General features: G+C 41.7%; 1 protein-coding gene across 2 annotated transcripts in view; it reads right to left on the bottom strand.

Moving 5' to 3' along the window:
* ptprub (protein tyrosine phosphatase receptor type Ub) overlaps window positions 1-18,698 on the bottom strand; it is a 156,061-nt gene that overhangs the window by 50,998 nt on the left and 86,365 nt on the right. For both annotated transcript variants that reach the window (XM_034127723.1, XM_034127722.1), the window contains exons 6-9: window positions 16,385-16,559; window positions 11,308-11,601; window positions 1,767-2,084; window positions 162-271 (exon numbers count right to left, since the gene is read on the bottom strand). In XM_034127723.1, coding sequence (XP_033983614.1) covers window positions 162-271; window positions 1,767-2,084; window positions 11,308-11,601; window positions 16,385-16,559 — 897 coding nt within the window. The remainder of the gene's footprint in view (window positions 1-161; window positions 272-1,766; window positions 2,085-11,307; window positions 11,602-16,384; window positions 16,560-18,698) is intronic.

Genomic DNA, 18,698 nt, shown 5'->3' with positions numbered 1-18,698 from the left:
AAGCGTGTCTTTTCGTAAAATTGAAACTGAAAAATACCTTTTAAACATCTGTATTGCTCTTCCAAGTATATAAACTAAGCGAACAATTAAGCTAACGCTGTATAAACAACTTTGAGAGCTACAGGACAGTGAAATTCGACAGAGCGTCTCTCTGGGCTCACCTCATATTGGGTTATAAGGCCATTGGGCTCCACAGGCTCCTCCCACTTTAGGAAGATCATGTCATCCAGCGGGGTGAAGGTGAGCGACTCTGGCGCGATTCCTCCGGGAACTATAAGAAATTGTCAGAACAAACATTTGTCTGGGAAATTGAAGTGCTAATCCCACAGTGAGCCTCTCCTGTCAATATCACAGAAGTGAAAGTCACCGCGGCTCAGAACACAATGCACCACATGAGACTCTCAGCAGAACATCAGATAAGGACACAGTTAATTTATGACCTGCATCAATTATGTAACCACAACACAGACAAGAGCAAGCAAATGCAAGAAGGATTCTATCATTGTATATGAAAGTTTAGTTGAAACACATTGATGAATATGTCTGGTAAACTTGTTTCTGAATGGCAGTGAACATTCAACAATAGACTCTTTTAAACGTGTTTTAGGCCAATTGGGCTGCAGCCCCAGTCCCCATGGTGTGTGTGATGGATGTACAGAAGAAGACTTTAATGTGAGATTCAGGCCTGGGGCTAAAACAAGAGCCAAACAGCTGAGTCGACTGTTATTGTTCAATTGAGCTAGTCTGGAGGACAGAGTTGCTTATTAAGGCTTTTGAAAAAGGGTTCATAATTGACATAGACTGTATATAAATATATATTTCTCTTTAATCACTTCAGGAAAAAAAAAAACCTGTCCTCTCTCTCTCCTGATAGTTTTCTCTCTTTCTCTGTAAAGTGTTTATCTCTTTCTAGAAAATCTTGTTTGTTTTGATTTTTTTTTCCACAGCTGAATTGATTTCTCCCTCAACAGCCATGCAGACGATGTGCTGCGGCACAAAGGAATAATAGGAGATAAGAAATAAGCACAATATCCTATCTCAGGCTTGCCAGGGACTTAGATATAATGTTTTCTCTTTTATGTTATTTTCGTCTGAAAATGAAATGGATCTTTTGTAATGCTGATTCAGCCTCAGTCAGATGTTCACCCTCCCTCTATTTTGTTGAAGAAAAACAGAGGAGCTGGGCAATGTTTGAAAATGTTGAGACATATAAACCAGAAGTGACTCAAATATGAACCTGTATAATTTGTACACACGTGGTTCAGTTAATTTATGTAGTAGAATACTTTAAAACTTTAAAAATAACCATCAAAGAATAAACCCTATATGACAGTAGAGTTAAGGTTATGGGTAGTCCCGGGTCTGTACAGTCTCTAGTCTGACATTTACTATGAGAATAGTTCAACATTTGAGGTATTCCGGTACATTTTAGACGTCAAGCTCTGAATAACAAAGGAAGATAAAAACACTTAGTTACCAGTTTATTAAGAAAAGTAATGAATACAATAGAGCTACAATATCTCCTAACTAAAGAAGGTTATAATGTTTTGTCTGTTTTGGCGTAAAACGTTTAATGCAGGTTGGATTTAAGGTGTGTATCTGCATTAGTTTAGGCTATGTGTGGTGCTGTAACTAAGAGTTTATTATTGTTAGGGGTGATTATTTTTCTCAAAAGGTTTACGATTTTGTAACGACATTTTCCATTTTTTGTTTTCCTGTCCTGTGCTTCCTCACTATCTTTTCTGTAACCTCCTTCAGAGACTTACTGTCCTCCTCGGTCTGGAAGGTGACCTCTCTGCCCTCTTTCTTCCCCTCTGGGTTGGCCAGTGACAGGCGGACATGGATGCCGTGGTAGGGTGGCAGATCACGCAGCGTGAAGCGTGAGGCATTGTGTTCCACTGCCAGGCACTCGCGCACCGTGGTGTTGTGGCCCCCTCCACCCCCCGCCGTGGTGTAGCGGTAGCACAGGGACACTGAGTATGTGTGGCAGCGTGTCAGGTTGAACGCCAAATTCTCCCACTGCAGGGACAACTGCCTGGACTGCATATCTGCGGCCGTGAGGCCCCGAAGTGCACGCATAGGCTCTGGGAGGGAGGAAGATTGAAGAAGAAAGAACAAAAGAAAATTGAATAACAAAGATAGACAAAAACAAAAACAAATAATACCATTAGAAAAGCCCCGAGGACAAAACTGTATTCTTTTGAGAAAAGGACATTTGTACATTTGTTTTGTTGAGAAATATTTGATTTCAGACAGAGCAATAGACATTGCCACTTATATCTCAGACTACCCTGACAGTAGCTAACTATTTTACGTGGGGTTACAGTTAACATAGAGAAATAAATAGTCATGATGGCATAGTGAAGTATTTTCAAACTGTAAGTTATTAGTCCTCATCCTAAAAGCCTGTCCTTTCTTCAAATTGAAACTGAAAAATACCGTTTTAACATCTGTATTGGTCTTCCAAGTATATAAACTTAGCGAACAATAGGCTCTGGGAGGGAGAAAGATTGAAGAAAAAAAGAAAAAGTAACAAAGATAGACAAAAATAAATAATACCATTAGAAAAGGCCCGAAGGCCAAACTGTATGTTTTGGAGAAACTGACATTTGTAAATTTGTCATTGCCACTTACATCTCAGACTACCCTAGCTGTTTTTCACGAGTTATTGTCCTACATGCCGCCATATTGCCGTGCCACAACATGGAGGTCGTCAGTTTGCTGCCAGCGCAACACACCCACAGCCCCACAGGCAGAGCGGGAACTCATGCCAATTGCGCTAATTAATCGGACAGGCTGTGGGTTGCCATCCCACTCCCACCAGTTCCCGCTTCTATGTTGCTGAGCAAATTGACTATCCAGTTGTACTTCAATGCCCTGAGGTGTAATCCGCACACAGAAATGCCAGTGCAATACAAGGGCATTCACTTCTGCTGGTCACTTTTACTGATGGGTCATCGCGATTGCCTGTTGCATATTTTTAGAAGGCACTGAGTTAATGCTGGTCACTGCCAGGTTAACCCTGACTTTCTCTGCTTAAAGGAACAACAGCTCTGTCTTTGATATCTTCATCAAATGTAATGGCTGGCTGAAATACACAGAGAGCCTCTATGCACTGAAGCACAGACCAGGCAGTGTTCAGGAGGACGTCGGACACTGAAGGGAGGCTGAGTTAAGCCAAGGACATCCTCAGTATCAATGGAGGCATTGATCAGTGGCCATTATTAACACAGTCAATCCCTTTTTGTCAAGTAACACGCTACATAATGTATTGTAATGCTTTATCCTTTTAATAGTCTGTGTTGAGTAATGGGCCAGGGAGGCAGGGGGTGACAGCAGACATATGGGGTACAGGAAGAGATCAGTGAAGTTTGAGGTTACTGGCCAAGGTCTTCATTTCTTCACTGACTTGCACACTTGGGATGCTTGCTGCAGCTCAGATTAGTGGAGGGAACTGAAATAAGGCAGCTAATGCATCACAGAGTGCGGGCTAATGCAGTAAAACAAGAAGTATTTATAAAGATGTATCTGGAAGGTACAGTACTCTGCAGCTGTGCAAGGACACATGAGCTGTATAACATCATTACTTTGCTCAACGCCTATATTTTTCCCACCTTTTATTCTTCCTTCTCTTGCTATTTGAAATGAAAACCTTCTCAAACACACATACATTTGAATACTTACCAGAGATACAGCCCCCTTCCCAGATTCTCATTTTCTCACTTATTACTGTGGTAGCACAGTTATCTTAAATGACACTTCCAATATATACTGAACCCTTCTGTAGTCACTAGCTTTCTCTTTTAATTTGCTGTCTGGCACCACATACTAGATGGAAATATGACCAGAGCATTGATCTGACCCTCATCCTGCTAATGTGACTGCAGATAAATGTGTGGGCACATCGCAATCGCAAAGTAGTAGACTGCACCCAGAAATAAATGGTAATGCTCCATTGTTCAGTGTGGCTGAGGATTGTCTTAATGGTGCAATTGATAGTCTGCACAGTCTGAGAGCTAAATAAAGAGAGGCATTTAACTGCTGAGTTGATGAAAGTGCCGCCAAAGAGGCCACAGTGTGCTCATTGTGGCTTTTCTCAAAGTGGACAATTGTGCCAGCCCCTTCCCCTTGCCTCGTCTTATTTTTGTGTATGCTACGGGCACCCATTCTCTGGCACCCTGTGGAGTGAAAACTGCAGCCGCCGAAACATGGCAGAAGCCCAGTGCCCCATGTTGATCCTTGGAGATTGGACGTTAGAGTAGATGTGACAGGTTCTGGTTTTTATCCCTCCTAAAACTGTGACAAAGGACGGCGGCAGGACAGAGCAGAGTTGCCTTAGAACAAGTGCATCTGTTGAGGAGATCTGCATTGACTGTGTCACACGGGAAAACCACATGTGTACAGACAAGCACAACATGTACCCATGTGTGAGAAAAAACAAGAGCACACATAAATCCAAACACCCCAAATGTGAACATATAGGGAATTCTGGCTCAGAATGGAAGACATGATGAACGACATGCCAAAAGAGGCAAAGCACTTGTGTTCCTAATGTGTCTAATTTTAGTCAGACTACAGTGCTGGCTCCCTCTGACAGACCCAGAGCATCATGAGCAGGAGCTTTCCAGACGGTTCAGTGACCCAGCAGCAGGTGGAAGCCCATTAACGTGGTTTGGGGACCACCTGCAGTACAAATGCTCGCCTCTCCTCTATGATTTACTTGAGGGGCTTCAAGCTGTGCTAATGCACCGTGCTGATAATCACAGCAATGGCTCATCAAGCACACCTGGATGGCCATCGGAGCAAGGCAGAGACCATGTTCACATTCACGGCCATTAGTTTTACAGCTACTGCATGAGGACAGCTCGGCTCTGTCAGGATGTGTACGGCGAGTTTGGCTAGTTAACGTGTTTGGAGAGGAAGGGAAATATTCAACATGACCAATAAATGAGTGAGATTAGTCACAGTTGCGAGACACAGCTTCTGGAGAGGAAATTCACTTTCCTCTTCAATACAGCGATGGGTTCAAATTTCCCTTCTGTTCGCTGGATAATTACTACCTCCCTGAAATCACTGCAACACGCCCACCATCTATTTTCTACCGCTTAAACCTAATCAGGCCAACAGCGAGGAGGGGCAATCAAGATTCAGCCGTGGAATGTGGGGTCAGGAGGGAGAGCGTCGACCAGATGGTTTGGAGGTTGGGTCAGAGGGAGCTCCGTGAACCAGGTGGTGATTAGGAGTCTCCTGCAGGGTCAAGAAGGTGAGATACACCAGGTGGAGGATTGCAGTGTTGCAGCGTTTTAAAGAGCAACACGCTTAGGTAAGAAACACTGATAGAGCCAAGCAGGAATCAAGCAGATGTAGCTGCACCAAAAAAAACTAACAAATTCAACCAGACAGAAGGACTAACGGCAAATTCAATTTCACCTATACTTACTATTTATTGAACTAGTACTGCATCTAAATGCCCTGTTTAACAGCTCAGCAAACACTGCAGTATTACTTATCCCACACATGGTTGAACAAGCTAATGTCACAGTGGTTGAAATGTAAATACATCATTAAAGGCTGAGTTTAGTGACTTTCACAACACCGATACGGCAACTGTGAAAGCAGTTTCCCTTACGCTGTGGATCCTCTCTTGCTTCACCTCTCGCACATTCACATGCCTCATTTTTACTGTTTCACTCTCTCAATTTGAAAAACTACTACTTGTCTCCCACACACACATACTCCCACACCGCAGCCTTCCCTCACCTCTTCCCTCTCCCGCTATCGACTTTTTCTACAATTTTATTGAGAATTTTTCGTGTGTCTCTTGAGGTGGGCTGGGGTGTGCAGGAAGGCTGTGAGCTCACTGGCACCCTGATGAATGGGGGGGTGTCTCTGGCTGTTGAGAGAGGAGAGTAGCTTTAATATGTCACCGGAGAGGGGGGCCAGGGAGGCTCTACTGAAGCAGGGTGGGGAGATATGTGAGGGATGGTGTGTGGCAGGAAGAGACCGTTGGGCATAGGAAAGAGTGATGACCATGGAAGACTCAAATCCACAGACTGCCTTTGGGTAACACAAAGCTCTCCATTTCGTGTGCCTGAGAGCGCTACACACACATTGCAGATGCAGGCAGCGGTAATGACTGACTGCATCTCTGTTCGTGCATCTGCATCGACACAGTTCTCTTTGTGCTATATGTGTGTACGTATATTTAAAAGTGGCTGGCATCCCGCTCATCTCCCTGGGTGTTTCTGTGTCTGCACAGTGACAGATGACAGGGGGGTGCAGACGTGAGCAGGGAGTACAAAATGTGGAATTTAAAAAAAAAAGTAGCCTGATGGGAAGAAAAGCTTCACCTGAATGACAGATTAAATCATTTATATCTAAATCGGTATTACTGGAGTGTCAGCTGTAACTATAGTTTAAGGGGAAAGTGTTGTTTTTGCTGCACAGACGAGGCACAAAGCAAGGTAATTATGGCTGAAAGATTTAGTCTCTTAATTAATTAGTGAAGCGATGAAAAATCTATAAGAGACAACGGTATTATTATAATTGATTCATCATTTTTGTAGAAGTGAAATGGCCAAACATAGTCATATAAGAGGATTTTTGTCATGTATGACAGTAAGCGGAATATCTTATGGATTTAAACAATCGAACAAGTTCAATAAAACATGACATTTGAGATGTTACCTTGGGCTGTTTTCTACTTTCTGACATTTATAGCTAAATATGAATAAATGTATTTAATAATAAATAAAAATGTACATGAAATTAAGGAAAATAATCCTTATGGAAGCCCTACAAACCTACTATGAATATGTGAGGTCATATATTTTCTTTAATAATAAGTTTATTTATTATAGCACCTTTCACAGAAATATAATTCACAAGTAAGAACAAAAGTTAAAATTAAGACCACAGAAACTAATTTAATTTAATTTACTAATGGGTGTCACTAATTGTTTATTTTAAAAACATTAACAATGTTATCTTTGTGTACTGTAATTGATATGTCTCCACCGCTGTCACCTACACATTCTTGTAAATGTATTGTACATGCTAAAGAAAGATATTCTATCCTCAAAAGATACCAAAAAAGCCCGCTTTAGGATGTCCACAGAAGTCTGTTATCTATTAAATAACTGTCAAACCGATGGTGCCATGCTGGCAGCAAAAAAGGGCTCCCCCCTCAGCTCCAGAGCTCAGAGAACACGGTGATAGCAAAAGTGCTTTTTCATAAAAGATAAGTATATGCAACGACTGAGTCTGTCCATCGGCTCCTCTCTGATTGAATTTTAGCAGATTATCGTGACAGATGCAGCCGCGTATAATACAACTCTCTGTAGACTTAAAGGTAGGGTAGGTAAGAATGGAGAAACCAGCTCGAGTGCGCAAGAATTTGAAACTACGCAGCCGAAAAGAATCTGCCCCCTCCTCCAACACACACGAACGCGCACATGACCAATGAGGGCACGAGATAAGTTTGTGCACGAGATGGAAGGCTGACAGGCAGGTAGGCCATCCAGTTATTTTAGCCGGGCCGGCTAAAATGATTGGTCGTGCTTTTTACAGTGCCACGGCTTCCACAGATACATTTTTTTATGTATTCATTGTTAAAGGTCCCATGTCATGCTTTTCCGGTTATTACCCGTCCCCTTGTGTGTTATGAAGGTTTTTATGCATGTAAACGGTCTGCAGAGTCAAAAACCCTCAAAGTACACCCTGTAGCGAGTAAAACTCTAACACAGACCTCCCCAAAACGCCTTGTTGGAGATTTCTCATTTTCCAATGTTTTCTTCCTGGGTACTCTGACGTGGGGATACCCAGAGGCCACACCCTCTGCCAGCCTTTCACGAAACAAAGCTTCACAAACCTTTCAGCGATTCATGCCGGATATGTACAGCGTAGGGCACTGAAGAACGATGCTGTTCCTACTTTGTTTGGACCAGCGGGAGATTCGGGTACACAACCTGTAAGTATTCATTGTTGTTTGTGTATTTATGATGTTTAAAACAAACAAGGTATCTACCCCGACTGTTTAAATGGGTAAACGTTTTTCGGGCTACTACGTTGGGATCGCGGAGAAATGCTCTCCGCAGACCCATTCTCACAGCGTTATAAACCTTTTTCTTACTCAATATCAAGCCACACTTATTGTTTTTACTTCGGCTGTGAGTGTTTGTGTGTGCTCAGGATGAGTTTCGCTTGTTCTAGCTGTATCTGTATCGCTATCACGGAAGCCCTGTCTGCTCCTCACAGCAACGAGCAGCTGCACGTCGCGTGACCAATCAGAGCACACTGGGCTCACAGGGAGGGGGGAGCAGGAGCTCCAACAAGCCGTTTAGGACAGAGAGTGAATACCTGGTGAATACACATACTTTACAGAGATGCTGTATGAGAAACCAATGTGAGTGTGGAAAATTGCACAGTATAAATCTATTTTAGTATACCTCAACAATGGAAATATGATCAGTAGAAATGGCCATGACATGGGTCCTTTAAAGCATTTAATGTATTAATTGCTATCGGTATGTTAAGAGCATTCCATGGAATATAACAAAAAGTGTTTCTGAATTGAATTACCTACCCCACCTTTAATAATGCTGTTGGGCATCAGTATTTTGAGCCGTGGGTCTTCCAGAGAAATACATAATTAAAAGCAAAGAAGACATATGTATAGGTATTGCTATCATCTAGATCAGGGGTCTCCAACCTTTCTTCATCTGAGAGCTACTTTGATAAAATGAAAGTGGCCAAGAGCTTACATTTATTCACATAGCCCTCATCAGTTGAATTAAGCTACTTTTGTACACGTGTGAAATTCCAATACCTAAAGCTTATCAAACATCTCAACTTCACATAAATGTCCAAGAAAAAAAGAAAATGTTTTCACTTCTTATTATGGCCCACATAAATACATCACCTTAATCACTACCTTACAAGCATCTTATGGCACATGTATAAAATAAGTGCATTTCACTCTTTTTCACAGTTAGTGAGATGAATGGCGCTGCATGGAGCCCACCATAGAGGTGTATACTGGAGTGTACCCACTTAGGTTCACTCTAATAGAGTCATTACAATGTTAATCTGTCAGTCTTGTTCTGTATTTAGATTTCATGACATTCATGTCAGAAAATGCTGCTTCACAAAGGTATGTAGAACAGAACCAAATAAAGCAGACATTTTCAGTGCTGCTTGGTGAATGTTCTTATAGTTTTCTGGGTCTACAAGGCTCCAGAAATGTTGTGAGTTTTGCTGAGACTTAAGCTGAACATTATTTTGGAGATCTCCACAGGATTGACACTGAGCAGTTGTTCAGCCATCTTTTTCTTCTTCTTCTTCTTCTTCGTGTTGACATTAAATTATAAACCATAATAAATCAATTGTATAGGTCTAGCCTCCCTATATCTGTGTGTGAAATTGTTCCATCCTCAAAAACAAAAAACGAATACCTCTGCAGTCTAGCTGCAGCTTCTAGCAACGGTCTTCTGTTAAAAAAAGGACAGTGAATGTCTTGAATGTGGCATCACACACATGACTTAAGTCTGAACACAGCAGACAACAGGAGTATTTACAACAGCATTATAAAAACAAAAATAGTGCATGTGGATGCACACTTACATTCTCTGTCTTACTGTTACATAAATCCCATGAATGTATGAGATTAAGTTAGCTTCATCATCTCAATCAGTGATTAAGTGAATAATAAGGTTTCTATCGGGTCACTATCAGCCTGTCACTCATTATTTTCAGGGAGGGGGCGGGGTTTGGAGGAACGGAGAGGAGACGGTGATCGCGGAAGCTTTCTTCCTGCCTTCACAAACTTTACACACGTATTCATCGTCTGAAAATAACAAGAGGACATTCATACTCTGCAATCCAAGACTTGATTAAATCCACCAAAAACCTGACATGACGATAACGAGTGTTTTTCAAAAAACACAAATCCCTCCCTGTGTGTCTCTGAGCCGCAGCGACATGGGCCTGATTCAGAGCGGGTCATTCTACTGTTGGTTCTGGACTGGTGTTGGTGGAGAAAGCAGACATGCATGCTCCATGTGTGGTGTCGCTGTGCCGCTGTCACGTCTGTTCCTTGATCTCTGCGTCACCGACCAATTTGATATTCGTGTGACAGAAAAAAATCAAAAAACTTTATTGTCCAAAATCAAGAAGCAACCTTACTACGCGCTATAATCGATAATCGAGCGGCGAGCTACTGAAAAGCTGCCCGATCGACGTGTTGGAGACCCCTGATCTAGATTAAATGCATAAGCCTGTGCAATTAACAAAAAAACAGAGCAGTGCCCTGACACAGGTTGCATAGGTTAACCTGCCCAATGCTTGAGGTTTCTACCTGACAGCCGGGTGTCAATCTATCAGGAGATGTTTTGGTAAAACAAAAATACAACTGATATTTGACAAGACAAACCCGAAAATGTAAAACAGGAATAAAGCAAATACACTTTTATAAATGACCACAAGATTCAGTCTTTGCTATAAATTAATTCCTGTGATAAGGTAAATGATTGTATAATTCAGTTTAAACAAAGTAACACACAGGTGAAGCTTGGAGGTGTGTTTTCAGCTTGTAGTGTCATAGCAGATACTGACCATGTTAGTAGCAGTTTGAAGTAGCAACAGCACTTTCGTGTTTGGAGTTGTTAAAATACTCTATTAAATGACTGAGCGTGTATGTTGATGATGATACTCGCCTGGACTTTGACTCTGAGCTCTATTATCTAACATGCCCTGCAATCAAATGATGCTGTGTGACGTCAAGCACAACCCTCTAATACATAAGGGCAGCGGTTACTGACCCGAAGGTCTGAAGATAATAAGAGGGATAACAAGGGGAAAAAAAGTGTTTCTAACTTTTTCTAATACAAATGTATACTGTATATATTTTACCTAATATTTGATGTATCAGTTTATGTGAGAAATTGTTTGCTTGAAAACGTTTATTTATTTTTTCCACCACCTTTTTTTAGAATAAACAAGAATATTTTACTTTCAATCGCATCTGGACATTCCTTTATTTCCTCTCTCCACAACAAGCGTATATTCATCGGTCAGCCCATGAGTGAATCACAGACAAAATCATTAAAAAAAATGGATATCGTGGTCACTACATGTATATATCATTAATAGTAGTGTAATAGTATATGTTTCTTGTTCTCTGGACGATCTTAATTTCTATGAGACTGCCTGATTAAATGAAGTAATGATCCCTTTAAATCCCAAAAGGTTGTTAATCTCTGCATTAGGCAGCCCCTCCCTGTCTAGTGGTACAGTGTGTCAGGAGCTCACCTGCACATTTGGTCCTGCTCACAAGAGGCGGTCCTGGGGGGCCGGTCCCTCCCTCCCCGGGCCGAGTCAGCAGCACACTGATGTGATACTCTGTGTCTGGCTCCAGGTGCCACAGCTTATAGGTGACCATGTTGACTCCGTGCACCTCTGACCATGGAGACTGGCTGGCGCGGTACTCAATCTCCTTCCTGATAATGGGGCCATCTCCCAGGATAGAGTTGGTGTTGAGCTGGATGATTAGGTAAGTGGAGCCGGCTCGCAGCAGCTGGGGTGGCGCAATGGGGGATGGAGGTACTGTCAGAGGAAATAAAAAGCATTGTTTTTCGCTTTCCTGTCCAAAAACAACTTTGTATTGGTGAAAGCATTTGCTGGTGAGTAGCACCAGTAGCACTGCTGCTAGGTAAAGTTGTAGTATTAATGATATTAAACATTTGTAAGCAAACAGATGTCTCCTCATGTTAAAGCCCACTGAGTCTCAAATGAGTCCCGAGAGACTCCTGGATGTGAGCAGGTCAAACTGTGTTCACATAGCAGATTAGTCATACCTATTAACAAGGCATTCACAGCCTTGCATACATTTCAGCAAAGCAGGGAGTAAACAAACAGCTGTGCATGCAGTCCATTGAATGTGTATGATCATTGTGGATGAAGGATTAAGTGTTGTACATCTTTTTCTCTAACTGATTGTTCTTTCCCTTCAGCTGGTAACCATGATGAAAGAGGAGACTCTGCATCACTGTCGGAAAAGATTGCCAAGTCCAGGATTAATTCCAGAGCCCAACGGTCAAATGTCACTTACTGGCAGATCCAAGCCACTGAACAATTACACGGGCAACAGTGTGAGGGAAGGGAAGGGAATGCAAAGGAAATGAGGACAAAGCATGAGAAAAAGATCAGAGTTAGATCTGTGGCTGTGACTAATCCTTCATTCCTGCAGAGGTACCTCTGTCTTTGATGGCCCTCCTCCCTGTGAGCCTTCAGCATCACCAGCGCCTCACCTCTACTCCGCACCGCTTCCCCTCCCTGCAGCAGCTCATCTTTCGGATGTCAATGACTGCATCCATAATGAAAGGCCACGTTTAGGCCTTAGGCTGAGCAGCCAGTGGGGACACATTTAAAACAACTCACTCATCTCTTTCAAGTTCTTTGTACTATTTCTATTCTATTTGATTTGTATTTACTCGCACTATTTTAATTGTTTTATTGTGTTGCACTGTTGACCTAAGATTTTGATTGATATATCTACACTGTAGCTATGTACACATGACAATAAAAGCCTTGAATCTTGAATCATTAAATTCACTGCTTTTTCTTCTCAGAATATGAAAGTCTTTGTTTCCCTCCTTTTACAGAGCTATTGTCAAACGTAACATTGTTCAGTGCCAGCTTCTGTTGAATTAAGGATTTATCCAACCAGAGATTTATGCTTTAACAAGGAGTAGAACACATCTTCTTAAATATTACAGCAGAATTAAATAATTCCCGCTTGGGGATTAATACAGAATATCTTCTTCTTTAAATGTAGTCAGGATTCAAATATAATATGCGGCCACCACAAAAGCCAGAGACATAAAGTACCTTAAAGATAAAGATGAAATTGTTTTATTCATTATGAGGACATGTTGCTGTCTTACGGGCCAATAATAAAGATTCATCATGATTCCCGCATGCAATCTGCGGTTTAGAAATGAGTGGTTCCAACTCATTACAGGGATGATTAGGCTCTTCTTAGCAGGGTAGCAGGGAAAAAGGGATTTGTGAAAGTCTCGTTAAGAACTCGGTCTCAGCTCCTGTGACATAGATTACAGGCAGTTCATTGAACGTGACTTATAGCCGGACATCACATCTACTCATGGTGCAGAATAGGCTGGCCCATAGATAACATATTTGTCCTGATTGTATCTTAGAATTATGGCCTGGCAGTTATATTTCCCCGACAACCAGTCAAGATGCAGTTTATGTCTAAATCTCAACATATAAAAATGTAGAGACTAGGACGGGGAATGAAATAGCCATCTTGGAAAACCTTTCTCACCCTCTCTGCAACAAGCTCAATCTGGCAATCTGGGTCTTAGAATAGAGGATAAGCTTTGTTGTTCTTGTTCTGCTGAATGTATATTATTGTGTGTATATAAGTTCATTAAGGGAAATAACACAAATAGTCAAATGCATGTATGTGCTCACATACTGTAATGGGTAAATAAAACTGATTCTGTTAAAACACAGACAATGAAAGACAATGCTTTATATATTGATGTTGCCGTATAGTAGCTGCAAATGCTGAAATGTGGATGCTCCAAACATATCAACAAACCTGCAGCAAAGGAGAATCAATCACCACAGTTTCAAAGTGGAAACAGAACGTTAGTTTCACAAAGTCAATATCCAACCAAATGTGAAATATTGTCTCTTCTTCTGTTCCTGAGAATAGTGTTGAATCATAGCCATAAAGGGTTTTTGCAGTACATCATTATGTCACAGTGAAATTGACCTTGTCATCACTTCATCGTGTTATACTATTGGACATTTGTATGGGATTTTGTAATAATGAGCAAACTAATTCTTGACTTATGGCCAAAAACATGTTTCTTGGCCGTTACTCAAGAATTATTCCGCTAATTATGACAAAATGCTCCACCAGAATCTAATCAGTTTATCCAAGTAGTCCAAGTCGACTAGTTTGCCAAATTGAAAGAAACTCCCTCAAGGCATCCCTGAGATAATACGTTCATGATAATGAGACTAAAGGTCCTTACACACCAAGCCGATTTTCGGGCGTTGATAGATGTCGATAGATGTCAATAGATGTCGGGCCGTCGATGAGCGTTGTGTCGCCCTACTCAGATTGGTGTGTCTTGGTGTGTACTGCACCGTCGTGTCTTTTCGGCCGTGCCGACACCTTCCGCCGCCGATTCGACATGTTGAATCGGGAGGCTGTCGGCCAAAGGCCGTCGGCCAAAGAAATCACTCTGATTGGCTGTTCAGCTTAGCGAATCAGTGCATGAGAAGCAAAACGGAAGTGAGGGACCCAAACAAACAATTAAGAAGACAAATCTGAGATTTAATTTAACTCTAACACAGGTTCGGGAAAGCCCCATGAGCTAATGACGAATACACACTACCGATGCCTGCTGGTAAGGAGAGTTATTGCCACTCACGCATGCGCAATTCGTATGTGCAACTTGGCCGTCGGCTGAAGTCTTTGCGGTGTGTTCCAGTGCGAAACATGGCCAAGACGTGCCATGTCAGGAGACGTGAGGAGACGTGAGGCGACGTGAGGCGACGTGAGGCGACGTGAGGCGACGTGAGGCGACGTGAGGCGACGTGAGGCGACGTGAGGCGACGTGAGGCGACGTGAGGCGACGTTCCATCGGGACGTGTTCTTTGGTGTCAGTTTGGTGTGTAAGGACCACATGCAACTTAAAAACATAACGCCGCCGGCCACAGCTGGCTTCAAAGCAGAGGCGTAAAAAAAGCAAGGAAAGCAATAAAGGCATGAATACAATAATACTTATTTGCTGAGAATCTGATTAAACTGAAAGGGATTTTCTGGGCTTCTATGAGCACTGATTCCTCTGTGTCTGTGTCTGTCGTGACAGTGTTTTTTTATATGTTGGCAAAATAGCTTCAGTTTGTACTGTTGCAAGTGATATGACTTACAATAAACCAAATCTGTGCTTCAAAATCAATCAACCCAGATCTATCTCAGGCTCTAACCATTGAATAGCTGATAAGACATTCCACAAACAAACACAAATGTCAGCCTGTTTATGGCATAGGAGGTACATTAAAGGTCACCTATTATGCAAAATCCACTTGTTCATGTCTTTTATACAGAAACATGTGTCCTCTCTGTGTAAAGAGATTCTGAAAATTTCAGGAAAAAAGATTCTCTCTCTTTTTGTCCTGATCCATTTATATAAAAACCTGTCTGAAAATGAGCTGATCAGATTTTGGCCACTTTATGAAGTCATAACAATTTGGCTTGTGTAACCATTAGCCAATAACCAACCAAGGTAACCCCCGCCCTCCTTATCACCTGAATCTCCTCCTATAGCACCATTGTGTTATCTTTAACCAAATATCTCTCAGAGGGGCGTGGGGAGTGGCTCCTTATTTTCATCTAAAGTAACAGACAGAGAATCAGCACTTTTGAAACAGGGCTGAAACAGAGGGGATTATGGGATGCTACAATGCATGATCTGTTTGGTATTTCAAGCCAAACACTTCAGAGACATGTTTTGTATTTACCCGAGACCTATAATATATTGATGAAAAATAGTATAATAGGAGACCTTTAAGTTATGACCAAATGTTTTCGATAGAACATGCATGATCCCCAGATGATGTATGTTCTAACACATTTTCATGGCAATCTTTCCGAGAGATGTTAAAGTAATTTAGCCTGCAACAAAGGGATTGACAGACCAACTAAGAGAGACCAATAATGCCGTGAGCGTATTCTGCACTCTCTCTAACTCTCTCCTACCCTCACAACAGTCTTTTAAAAATACCTTATACCAGGAGGAGCATATAGTAGAGGGCTGGGAGATCGGGAATCTTTCACATTTCTCCTTCCTTCGCTGAGGGCGGGAGTTCGTTATGCCTTCAAACCATCCCACAGCCATGTCATTACTATGCTGTCAAAGTGGTGTCAGGCTGTGGAGCTGAAGTGAGTAATGGGAGTGAGGTCACCATCTGCGGTACATGATATGACAGGGGCTGCAGGAGTCCAAGTCAAGTGAACAGCTCTTTGACAGGGAGCTGAAGAGCTGAGCATGGCAGCATATTTGACAACTCCAGCTCAGAAAACAACACATGTCAAGTAAAGTGCATTTGATGTATGTCGAGCAATGTACAATTTGTATTTTTTGAGCGTTCAGTTTGAAAAAGGTATCTTTGTTTTCGATCACTCTTAAGCAAAATATTTTAAATTACCTTTTGAATCCCACGCAGAACATCATGTTTCATATAAAAACAGCAGGGATGAACTCATGTTTGGGAGGAAAGAAACAGGAGGGGGGAGAAAGACCAAAAAGAGGAACCATAAGAGACAAAAATAAGAGAAAGCGTTTACCTTTAACAACAAGTTCAGCAAAGTTTGACACCCCAGAGCCCCTGGGAGACTGGGTGACGCAGCGGTAAAGGTCTTGATCTGTTCGCTGGACGCTGTCTAGCTGGAAGGATACCACAAAGCGCCGGTGACTCAGGTGCTTGACTGATGCTGTTGTTAAAATGTCCCCAGTGTGTCTCTGGAAGGCAAGAAAGGACAAGGTCAGAGAAAACACGACGGGTCATCTCATCATGTCACACACACACACACACACACACACACACACACACACACACACACACACACACACACACACACACACACACACACACACACACACACACACACACACACACACACACACACACACACACACACACACACACACACACACACACACACACACACACACACACACACACACACACACACACACACACACACACACACACACACACACACCACACACACACACACACACACACACACACACACACACACACACACACACACACACACACACACACACACACACACACACACACACACACACACACACACACACGTCATCTCAGTGTTTCATGTGCAATAGCTATACACACAGACACAGTTAGAAAAAGAAGAATGATTCAAGCTCCACAACCAACCCTTAGCAGAAGACTGCCTTGAACGCTTCCTGCCATGAATTACTTTCTATAAGTTTATGTTGCAACAAAACTACATTCTTAGGCTTAGGAAATGAACATGGTTTGGTTTGGAATAGACCTGATGTGGAAGAAACTCTCAAGAATAACTTGTCCTATCTGAACCCAAACTATCTATCCTACAGTCCCCATGATGCACCTCTGTATATCCTCTGTTTATTAACCCTAACCCACGTCTTATAAATGAGAAAAGAAAATTGACCTGGTTTGTAAAACGTTCTGTTTACACCAAGAATATGAATTTTGCTGATAGTATGGATCAGTTTTTTAAGTAGAGTAATAAAGATTTAGACATTTATTTTTTCTGAATTTGTCCCCAGACAATTGATATGATGTATTTTCTTTCATGTTATAGTGAAAATCCTTATAGTTTCATTTTTTTCCTTCCTTACATTTTTCTAGTCCTGCTCTCCTTTTAGTTTACCCTTATTCCTTTCCTCGCTACCTGTCTTGTTTTCATACTTTGATGATATTCCAAATAGTAATTATGTATGCCATGAATATTGATGAATCTTCTATTAAAATTACCCGGGTTCACACACGATCCAACCTCCTCTGTTAACATACACACCTTCACACACACACAAACACTCATTCCCTATTAATTAACCCTTGTATGCAGTTATTACTCAGTGAACTCCTGGGACACAAAGCTAATAATCTAACAACAATAACAATAAAACAAGCTTAATTTATTGCTATCTGGGTCACTTCTTATTACGGCTATGTGATTAAAAAGAAGGATTGTCCATTTGTATGCAATTTAATTAGGATGGCAGCATAATCTCTCTGATTTAATCAGACAATATGACAATCAGACATGCTTTAATAAAGACAATTGAAATCTAGTTAAAATAATAGTGGTTATGGGGGTTATACATGTCATGAGTGTTGTCCCTTAATGAAGCCCATCTACAACCTCAGTTGTCCTTGGTGTGCAATGTTATTGAACTAAAACATTTAACTGCTCAGCAGTTATAATTGGGAGACAGATGGGCTTTGCTGCATTAAGGTTTAATCAGTTTAGTAAATAGGCTAACGGAGGAATAGCAGCATGTAGACTGTGTTTTGGTATAAACAAAAAAAAAAGATACATTAGAAATGGCTGTGAGACAACTGCTGTTTTCAGCATAAAGCAGAGCGTCACAAAGCAAAAACACAACATGAAAGAGATAGTTGGGGCAGAAAGTGGGAAACAATCGGAAAAAAAATGCATGTGATTCAAATGAATGTTGTATGATGCACCTTGCTGTTGCAGCGTGAGAGGCATTTCGCACATTGTTCCACACCATTAAAACTACGAGCATCCGTCAAGTCCACGTAGCCTCAAAGACAAACATGAATCTGACATTTTTTTCACATGTTTTCAGGCCATTCTCTTTGTGTGAAATAGCCGCCATGAATTTTGATACTTTTGATCTGCCAGTTTTTTACAGAACCCAAAGTGTGTGAGCGTGCTGGGATTAACAAGGAGATCTTCGGGTTATGCTAGGCCATCCCAGCTTCTGTTTTGCTTCTGATTTGGGCCTTCGAAAAGCCACAGACCACACAAACCTCGGGCCGAGCCTTCAAAAACAAACACATAAACAACGCCTACCTATTTGGGTTAAGCGGGCAATTAATCTTGCGACCAC

The sequence above is a fragment of the Trematomus bernacchii genome, unplaced genomic scaffold (assembly GCF_902827165.1).
Source record: "Trematomus bernacchii unplaced genomic scaffold, fTreBer1.1, whole genome shotgun sequence".
NCBI lineage: Eukaryota > Metazoa > Chordata > Actinopteri > Perciformes > Nototheniidae > Trematomus > Trematomus bernacchii.
The sequence above is the reverse complement of the archived record's forward strand: the minus strand, read 5'-3'. Positions and strand labels throughout refer to the sequence as shown.